The sequence below is a fragment of the Zootoca vivipara genome, chromosome 1, assembly GCF_963506605.1.
Source record: "Zootoca vivipara chromosome 1, rZooViv1.1, whole genome shotgun sequence".
Classification (NCBI taxonomy): Eukaryota; Metazoa; Chordata; class Lepidosauria; order Squamata; family Lacertidae; genus Zootoca; species Zootoca vivipara.
Genome location: NC_083276.1, coordinates 74,988,212 through 74,998,706, shown reverse-complemented (window position 1 = coordinate 74,998,706; position 10,495 = coordinate 74,988,212). Strand labels below are relative to the sequence as shown.

Below are 10,495 nucleotides of genomic sequence, written 5' to 3'. Positions count from 1 at the left end.
CTGATTCAGCAGTCTCATTGTATGTTCAGAATAGAAGGTCTCAAATTATCATAGTTTTTTATACCTCAAAAAGCTTTCACTCCTTCTCAGCACTAACAAGGTAAAAAGAGGTGTTTGCCACACTAGATGGGCATCACTTAACACAGTAACCAGAATATTAAACAGTGACCTGCCTGTCACTCAGAAAACCACAGATTGACTCAAAAGCTCCTTGACTTTTTTTCCAGGATCTTCAATGGCATTGCCCGGGGAAGAAATATTACCTTTTTGATTTCTAATTTCCTTTATTAGATGGAACCTTGACAAAAAAAAATATACCTCCCAAAAGGCAAACATGCTTGGCCAGTCATCAAGGAACTGAAAGCGCATCCTCTATTTACCCCTGTATCTGCTATGATCCTCACAGCCCCACCTTGTTAGACCATGTCAAACAAGCTGGGAAAATAGACAGAACCTCCTGCTATATAAGCCCCTGAGAGTGCAAGGGAACTAGTCCTTCTGGCCAGAAGCGGGCTGAGTACCTGAACACCGAACTCCATCCAGTATGGGGTTTGGTAGAGGGATGAGGGTGCCATTATGGGCCCTAGCATTCATGATCTGCAGCATCCAACAGAAAGGTAATTTGCTTTGCTTCTTTTACAAGAAAAAAAAAGTGCCAATGCAATTGAATATCTCAATTCACTTTCAAAATTATACCTCATTCTATTTTGTGAGTCATGCAAATGTTTGAATTTCAACGAGTTTTTCACCCTTTTAATACTGTTTCAGTTAAATATTTAACAATTCCGAATAAACTAGGATATTTTAATATTGTACTGCCTGAAGTGAAAACATTTAGTGACATCTTAATGTGGATTGAATGGGGATCAAATAGAAAAGTACGATTTGTGCCTCTCCTTGAAAAGTTATAAAAGTATGAAATGCATGTTTCCTGGTTAGAAGTCTGTCAGAATACTAACATACTAACATTTTAAAGTTGCATATTGCTGTATTTACTTGACTATAATTCTCACCTTGTAAAAATGAAGGTGTGCTGTTACGCCTAGCCGATCATGTAATGGTGCCCGCATACCACTTGGAGAGTGGAGCGCGGACGCACCATTTCATGGCTTTGGGAAATGGCTGTATTATTCCCACAGTGTGTGTTAGATTTGATGGCACATTTACATTCGACAGCAAGGTTCTGGAAATTGAGTGTGCATTAGATTCGATGGTGCATTAGACTCTAGTAAATACGGTAGTATGTACAACAGCTAAATTCCAAAGGAGATAGACAAAGAGGTGGGCATCATTTTGCATTATCCCTCTACATACAGTCTTGTTCATATGAATGTATCTGATGTGTAAATTCGTATGTGGGTGTGTGTTATTTTTAAGCAAAGTAGCTCCCCAATGCAATATCCAAATGTTACCACCCCAGAAAAAAAAGCACTGAGATGATCCCTAATTTACAAATAAGTCTGGGAGTTGCTTACTGAAGACCCACAAGTCTTCAGGCCTGAGCTCATCTTTTAATCAGGTCCCTCATTTTGTTTCCTGAACTACATTGGCTAAGAGGCAGGACAGAAAAGGCACAAAAATTCCCTCTATGCAGGGCAGCAGGGGAGAAGAATTAAAACCCCTGCTTAGTCCCAAATGTTATCTGTCTCACTGTATGTTAAAGGGTACTAGAGTCTCATTTGAATCAGGAAGCATTACTGATGCCATGTGAATTGCATCCTGGGATCTGATTGATTGGTACAGTTCCTTACTAGGATTATTTAAGCTAACACCTGTATTCAGTGCCAAGGTTCAGCACTGGAAAATGTGAAATAGAAATGAAGACGAATTGAGAAAGGGTGTTGAATCTCAACCAAAACACCTGACATAAATGAGGGGTAAGGCTTTTTCAGGGCAGGTGTAAGATTTCTAGGCAGGGTTTAACATTTTAGTCATCATCACTATCATCATCATCATCATCATCACCATCCAAGAGCATTATTTTGGAAGCAGATTCCATTAAAATCAATTGCACTTGCTATCAATAGAACTTGAATGCTGGGTATTTAGAGGTCTTGTGCCAGGTTCACTCCTTTTTATTATAGCCAAAGCCTCTTATCGCAGAACAATCTTCCATTTACTTTCAGTGAGAGCCAGTGTGGTGTAGTGGTTAAGAGCGGTAGACTCGTAATCTGGGGGACTGGGTTCGCGTCTCCACTCCTCCACATGCAGCTGCTGGGTGACCTTGGGCTATTCACACTTCTTTGAAGTCTCTCAGCCCCACTCACCTCACAGAGTGTTTGTTGTGGAAAGGAGACTGTTAGCTGCTTTGAGACTCCTTAGGGTAGTGATAAAGTGGGATATCAAATCCAAACTCTCCTTCTTCCTCTTCTTCTTCTTCTTCTTCTTCTTCTTCTTCTTCTTCTTCTTCTTCTTCTTCTTTCTTTAGATTTTTATCTATGTTTGTCTAATTTTATACCATCAATTAAACCCCCACAGATATCTGTGAGATGTTTTAGAGCAGTGGGTGGCAATATATCTAATAACATCCTCCTGCAGTAACATCCTCCAGAGCCAAGATGATAAAGATTTGAAAGACTGATTAACTTTGGCTGGATTGTACCCGTTCATGATATCTGTTAGTTTGATATGCAAACTTCATTAAAAGGAAAATACATATTTATAATTTCAATGAAATTGAGAACCACTGTCAGCAGCTGGTATAGTTAGAGCAGTGTTTCCCAACCTTGTGCCTCCAGATGTTTTGAGACTACAATTCCCATCATCCCTAGCTAGCAAGACCAGTGGTCAGGAATGATGGGAATTGTAGTCCAAAAACAGCTGGAGGCACAAGGTTGGGAAACACTGAGTTAGAGTATCCACCAATCTCAGTCATGCATATTCTACACTTTGTGGTGAGTGTGCTTTTATAAGAGTTTCACACACTGCTTTTCGATTGCCAACTTTTGGATTGCTATCTTCCACCATGGGCTTTCTGCACACTGGTGCAAAAGCACAATCATAGCATTTCCCAGGCCCGGAAAGCTGAGATTATGACTTTAATTCTTTAAAGAATGCACACAAATGAACATACATACAAATTATGGTTTTTCTGTTCCCTTTGTTTGTAGCTTCTAGTGCAGAAGGTGAATCGGGAAAGGTCACCATCATCCCACCATTGACAACTACGCCAGTTATAACATGTAAGTCTACCCATAAATTGTCTCAGTTATTTCCTTGTATCTATTAAATATACTCATAAAAAAGGCAAAATGGATAAGGTCAAGAAACAGATGAATAGATGAGTAGATGATTCAACAGGTAAGTAATAGAACAAACATCTTGGCAAATTTGAAACACACACACACACACACAATGCATTCTCTTTCTGTGCAAGGTCCTCCCTGGGTCTGCACTCCCGGCACCCCCTCTTATTGGTTTTTGGTGCCAAGTAAAAATGGTTTTATTTACTTAGGTTTTTTATTGTGGCATATTGTGGGAGGGGAGGGGATTTGCTGCTGCTTTTAAATTTCAGATTTATCTGAACTGTTTTATTTGTTGCAGTGCTGTTTTTACTCTTCTTGTTGCTTTTATCTTGGCTTTATTACTTGCTCATTTTGTTTAGTTTGATCTTTATTTTTATCTCTCCTAACAATGTACTAAACAAAGAGAAAGAAGCAGAGAGGTTATAAAAGCAAGTTAAGCTGGTGGACATATAACACATGGACGCTGCAGTTCTTTATTCATGTACTGGGGAGCAGGGACTGTAGAACTCAATGGGACTTACTTCTGATCTGTATAGGACTGCACTGTAAATAACCTTAAATAAAGTCCAGCCGAGGATGTTCCACTTTGTGCAAGTGTGGGCACCCAGGGAGGCTGCACAATGCAGACCACCACAGAGATGATATGAAGAACGAAAGGATGCTCCCAAACACTCTTTGGTCGCCTCAGAAGTAAAGAAAGTGCATGCAATTTATTTTCTCATTAATTGATAGAGAATGGTTTTGTTTTGTTTTGTTTTGTTTAAAAAGTAGGTCTATTATTTCCAGATCTAGTATATATCTGCAGATATTTGCTCACCCCTAAAGAAAGGTAGAAATAAAGGGATATGCCTCACACTTCCTTGTGACCTTTGAAGGATTTCCATCTAGAGCAAAGAGATAACTGAAATCTAAACTATTTACTTTCCTTCTGTGCTGTCACGGTGTAAGCACTTACTTATTTCTCATTGTAATGAGATTACAAAATTCCTGCCCAGGTTTTGGCAGGGGGTGTAAGGGGATGAAGGTGACAGTCTTTGTGACAGTCATGAAAGGTCAAGGCAATGACTATATGGCGAGAGCTTGAGTATACACTATTTTCTTCCCAGCTCTGGAGATCTGTTACACCTTTGTAGATTTTACACAATAAATTGTTGTTGTTTAGTCGTTTAGTCGTGTCCGACTCTTCGTGACCCCATGGACCAGAGCACGCCAGGCACTCCTGTCTTCCACTGCCTCCTGCAGTTTTGTCAAAGTCATGTTCGTAGCTTTGAGAACACTGTCCAACCATCTCGTCCTCTGTCGTCCCCTTCTCCTAGTGCCCTCAATCTTTCCCAACATCAGGGTCTTTTCCAAGGATTCTTCTCTTCTCATGAGGTGGCCAAAGTATTGGAGCCTCAACTTCACAATCTGTCCTTCCAGTGAGCACTCAGGGCTGATTTCCTTCAGAATGGATAGGTTTGATCTTCTTGCAGTCCATGGGACTCTCAAGAGTCTCCTCCAGCACCATAATTCAACTCCATGGACAAAGACAACACAGTAAATAGGACTGTGCTTTCCCTTCTCCCCTTCACAGGTTTTAGTTCCCTTTTAGTGGTAAATAACATATTGCATGGTGTTTGATCCTCTATTCTCTAATTTTAACTTACGGTATTTTGTACTCAGTGTATATCCTGCAGTGGAATCTGATTCCAGTTGTGGGTAACAAAAGGGCACAGGGCTTCCCCTACTTCTATTGAACATGCTCTGTTCCACTTAAGTAATCAATTCTGCCATAACTCTAGTTTGTCAGTAAAAAGTGTACAGTATACCTTTACAACCTTTTGTGAATTTGCAGCCTTCAACTCAGCTCACAATGGGCAAGTCTGCAGCACATGGGGCAACTTCCACTACAAGACGTTTGATGGGGACATTTATGATTTCCCTGGGACCTGCAACTATGTCTTTGCCTCCCATTGCAACGCTGCCTTTGAGGACTTCAACATCCAGATCAGGCGCACAGTGGTGAACGACATTCCCACTATCAGTTCTGTCACCATGCGGTTGGATGGGATGGATTTTGTAATGCAAAAAGATGCCATTGTGGTGAATGGTGAAAGGTAATAACACAGACTTGTGTCCTGAGCAGACCTACTTCCTCAAATATTCCTTAATAGGCAGATAGAGCTCAGTCCTACCATGATCTAAGAACCAATAATCATGAAAGGTCCATGGTAGCCACTTCTAAATTGGGTGTCAGTGTCCAGCCAGTGGTGTGCAGTGACTACCATATTCAGGATCAATCTGTGCTCCAACTCCAGAAATCCCCATGCTGAAGCACACTGAGAAATACATTAATGAAGCCATTAAAGGCTGTTGAAAGCCCAAAATTCCCAACCACAGAGGAGGCTGCTTGTGGCCTCCAGTAGGAATGCTGTGGATATAGCCTATCTTGATTTCAGCAAGGCCTTTGACAAGGTGCCCCATGATATTCTTGTAAAGAAACTGGTAAAATGCGGGCTAGACAATGCTACCATTCAGTGGATTTGTAACTGGCTGACTGACCGAACCCAAAGGGTGCTCATCAATGGCTCCTCCTCATCCTGGAGAGTAGTGACTAGTGGGGTGCCACAGGGTTCTGTCTTGGGCCCAGTCTTATTCAACATCTTTATCAATGACTTGGATGATGGGCTTGAGGGCATCCTGAGCAAGTTTGCAGATGACACCAAATTGGGAGGGGTGGCTAATACCCCAGAGGACAGAATCACACTTCAGAATGACCTTAACAGATTAGACAACTGGGCCAAAGCAAACAAGATGAATTTTAACAAGGAGAAATGTAAAGTACTACACTTGGGCAAAAAAAAAATGAAAGGCACAAATACAGGATGGGAGACACCTGGCTTGAGAGCAGTACATGTGAAAAGGATCTAGGAGTCTTGGTAGACCACAAACTTGACATGAGTCAACAGTGTGATGCAGCAGCTAAAAAAGCCAATGCAATTCTGGGCTGCATCAATAGGAGTACAGTATAGCGTCTAGATCAAGGGAAGTAATAGTGCCACTGTATTCTGCTCTGGTCAGACCTCACCTGGAGTACTGTGTCCAGTTCTGGGCACCACAGTTCAAGAAGGATACTGACAAGCTGGAACATGTCCAGAGGAGGGCAACCAAAATGGTCAAAGGCCTGGAAACAATGCCTTATGAGGAACGGCTTAGGGAGCTGGGTATGTTTAGCCTGGAGAAGAGAAGGTTAAGGGGTGATATGATAGCCATGTTGAAATATATAAAAGGATGTCATATAGAGGAGGGTGAAAGGTTGTTTTCTGCTGCTCCAGAGAAGTGGACACAGAGCAATGGATTCAAACTACAAGAAAGAAGATTCCACCTAAACATTAGGAAGAACTTCCTGACAGTTGGAGCTGTTCGACAATGGAATTTGCTGCCAAGAAGTGTGGTGGAGTCTCCTTCTTTGGAGGTCTTTAAGCAGAGGCTTGACAGGCATATGTCAAGAATGCTTTGATGGTGCTTCCTGCTTGGCAGGGGGTTGGACTGGATGGCCCTTGTGGTCTCTTCCAACTCTATGATTCTAGGATTTGCTGCTGTGGTCATCATAGCCGCATGCCCTTCTAATTTGTCTTGGCTGGGCATGAGTAATTCTGCAGTCAGTTCTGTAACGGGATAGTTCAATCATTCATGATGGCAATTTGGCAGTTATACACCCTCAAAGAAAGTGACATGTCACTTTGCTTTGAATTACATCCAGTATTTCTGATGCTTTCTCATCAGGGTTCAGCTGCCTTACCCTGGATCAGGATTCAGTATTGAGAAATTTACCATCTATGTGAGAGTGATTGTCAAGCTGGGTCTAACCATACTGTGGAATGAAAAAGACAGTCTAATGGTAAGTGCTACATAATATTGACAAGTGTGAGCCCAGCAGAATGTGGCAGTGTAGAATGTTCCTGTTCAGTATTCCAGCCTACCAGCCAGCAATGCCTTCCTTCACAATACCCAATTCCACTCTCCCTTCCTGCTGCTTTTCTATTTCCCCACCTGCACCAGAAACTCAAAATTCTGTCACCACTGAGCATGCTCAGTCTTCACAGGGTTGTTTGGGGGGAGGGGTCACCCCTTTAGAGCCCCCGTAATATTTTTCTACTTCTGCACGTCCTGGAGTTCCCATGAAGCATGCTGATGCATCCCTCATATTTTTCACTTGCTCTGGCTTCATCATAATCATCATAACCCAGCAGCTGAGTTTACTTTTTGTATGTATGATGTCACCTGAACAACATTACAAATAAAATCATATTACCACGAGGCAGTTTGTTGTATAGGGTCTTTGCAATATGCTCTTATGTCGACTCATGCAAGTTAACATCACAGATTTTCAATAACTGGTGAAAAGAAACCACCCAAATAATTGCTTCTAAGAACAGATTGGGCATTGATATGCACAAGGCTCTTTGGGGTATTCATGCCTGCCTGCCTGCCTGCCCGCCCCCCTCTCTGTGTGTACACACACACACACACACACACACACACACACCCCTAACATCCTGTTCTGTTCATAATAAGTTCTTAGTAAAAGGTAAAGGACCCCTGACAGTTAAGTCCAGTCGTGAACGACTCTGGGGTTGCGGCGCTCATCTCGCTTTACTGGCTGGGGGAGCTGATGTTTGTCCGCAGACAGTTTATCCAGGTCAGCATGACCAAGCCGTTTTTGTCGAAACCAGAGCAGTGCATGGAAATGCCGTTTACCTTTCCGCTGGAGCGGCACCTATTTACCTACATGCACTTTGACATGCTTTCAAACTGCTAGGTTGGCAGCTGGGACCGAGCAATGGGAGCTCACCCCATCATGGGGTTTCGAACCGCTAACCTTCCGATTGGCAAGCCCTGTGCTCAGTGGTTTAGACCACAGTGCAACCTGTGTCTCCTTACTTACTTACTTCCCTTACAAATCTTATTTGCAGTCAGTTTCCAAGATATGTTTCCACTTGATGTTTTATCTCTATTTTCAAAGAGATGGAAAGACGTTTGGATTACACATTTAACATATTCACATTTTTGCAGGAGGTGCCACCTGTTGCTTCAATTTTTCATTTTCTAGTAAAATTTCACTTTTATAGCCCTAACCTTATCTATAGATTGCAGAACAGGGAATCCCATTCAAAGAACAGAAAGCATAAGTGGAGAAGAGTCAACTGCATATATATATATTGTTATGAATAGCACAGAGTGGCTGAGACTCACAAATGATACCCCAATTTTCTATTCACTAAATTTGAATTGCAACATTGATGGAAGTTATCTTGGTGTCTCAAGTTCAGCTGCTGTCTTGAATTTTCAATCTATATCATGGAGAGTGATATTAACTTTCATCAATTTTCTCCTATAAAATTTCAGCTGGAACTTGATAAAAAATATGCCAATCAGACCTGTGGACTTTGTGGGGATTTTAATGGCATTCCAAAATACAATGAGTTCTTTTCAAACAGTAAGTATCAAAAACACTGCTTATTGAAATTGGGGATCAACTATTTATATGTCATGATTCACTGAGTGCTGTGGAACTACAATCTCTTCAGAAGTTTGGCTTTTCATCCATTTCAAAATATTTTAAGTGGTATAAGCAGTGCTTTTGGATGGGGGGGTACTCATATACATATTGATAAAAATGACAGCACATTTTTTTCATTGGCAGGGAAAAAAATGAGGTGCCAGGAGTCTGTTCTAGTGAGCACCTATCATAAAAAAGCCCCGAGGATAAAAACCTGGTTGATTTATCTGATATCTGTCATTCTTTACTTTTAAAAACAACAACACACATTGAATATTTAGTTATTAGGTGAAATTCACTTTTCATGCTCATCAAAATAGATTTTCTTTTTTTAATTTCTTTCCCCCCCCCAACATAATCTTTATTAAATTTTTAGAAGTAAACACTGATACAAAACAATTTTTCTTGACATTCCCAGTTGTTTCCTTGTAGTACAGTTGATATCAAATGTATTTCACAACCTAGTAAATAATATATCAAAATAGGTCCCATATAATCAGCAGATAATTTCCATGAGATTTTCAACATATGGATGATATTGATAGCATTAAGTAAATAAATTAGTGATTGGAAAAACATTTCTGTTTCTGGGGTTCTAAACCAAGGCCTCCATAGTGCCCTCAGACACAAGCTGTGATGCATAAGACCCTTTGCTCTTCCCAATGTTTTACCGTTTTAATTTTAAAAAACCATGATGACATTTTCTTGTTGAGCAGAAGAGTTGCTTGCTTTTTCTGTCTGTGTTAATTTGTTTGGGCGGGGTGTAGATGTTTTACTTTTTTTGATAGATGGTTCAGCATTGCTGCTTTAACTTCTGAAAAATGAGTACTCTTGTTTCTCCTCTGCTTGTTTTTGCTGCAATCATACTTACCTACTGCGATTGCTGTTAGGGGGAATGTTGGCCAATGGTGTTTTAACGTCAATAGAGAAGACATACTGGAGCTTGTACATTGTCAAAAGTCCCTTTGAAAGTTACTGTTGCTACAGGGGAGCTGCTTTTCTCCCAAACAGCCTCAGTAAACAGTCATATGATCTCTCTGTGGAATCGACAGCCCTCCTGGAAGGGTAGCAAATCTGATGCTGGAACCCTCACTCACATAGATGGTTGTTTAAACATTGCCTTGGCCATACAGGAGCTGCCCATGAAGAAGCGACTTCCATGCAGCTAGGGTTCAGAATCATGTGCTGTTCCGATACAGTCAATAGCTCTTTCCCCATTGAGACAGGTGTGTGATTCAGCCCATGCTGACCCTTTTCTGTCCCATTGGCTGACAGAGAGCCATGTGATCTGTACCGTTCTCCCAGCTGGTGCTCTGAGGGGTTGTCCCAGTGGGAGGAAGCATCTGGTTTTCCACAAGGTATTTACTGTACATCCCATTGTGCTATAATGCTTTACTAAGAGTAGGGGAAAGAGCCATGTGACTATCCCTCTCAGCATCTCATTTGCCAACCTGGAACGAGAACCTCTATGCAAGATACTTTCTCATATGAATCTCTTTGAAGTCATGGGTTGCTGTTTTTCATTACAGGGGATGACATAACTGCTTTGCAGTTTGGGAATATGCAGAAGCTGAATGGGCCGACAGAAGAATGTGAAGATCCTACACCGGTATCTCTGAGCAACTGTACCGATGAATTTGTAAGAATTTTTTTGCTTATTCTTACACTTTACATTTGTTTTAGTTCCAAAGGGATGCTTAAATCTTAA

The 10,495-nt window shown here is 41.3% G+C and overlaps 1 protein-coding gene across 1 annotated transcript in view; it reads left to right on the top strand.

The window, feature by feature from the left end:
• Positions 1–544: 544 nt before the first annotated feature.
• LOC118096288 (mucin-5AC-like) overlaps positions 545–10,495 on the top strand; it is a 66,313-nt gene continuing 56,362 nt past the window's right edge. Inside the window, exons 1-6 of the mRNA XM_060276395.1 lie at positions 545–617; positions 3,111–3,182; positions 5,080–5,341; positions 7,011–7,125; positions 8,634–8,724; positions 10,317–10,426. Coding sequence (XP_060132378.1) covers positions 545–617; positions 3,111–3,182; positions 5,080–5,341; positions 7,011–7,125; positions 8,634–8,724; positions 10,317–10,426 — 723 coding nt within the window. The remainder of the gene's footprint in view (positions 618–3,110; positions 3,183–5,079; positions 5,342–7,010; positions 7,126–8,633; positions 8,725–10,316; positions 10,427–10,495) is intronic.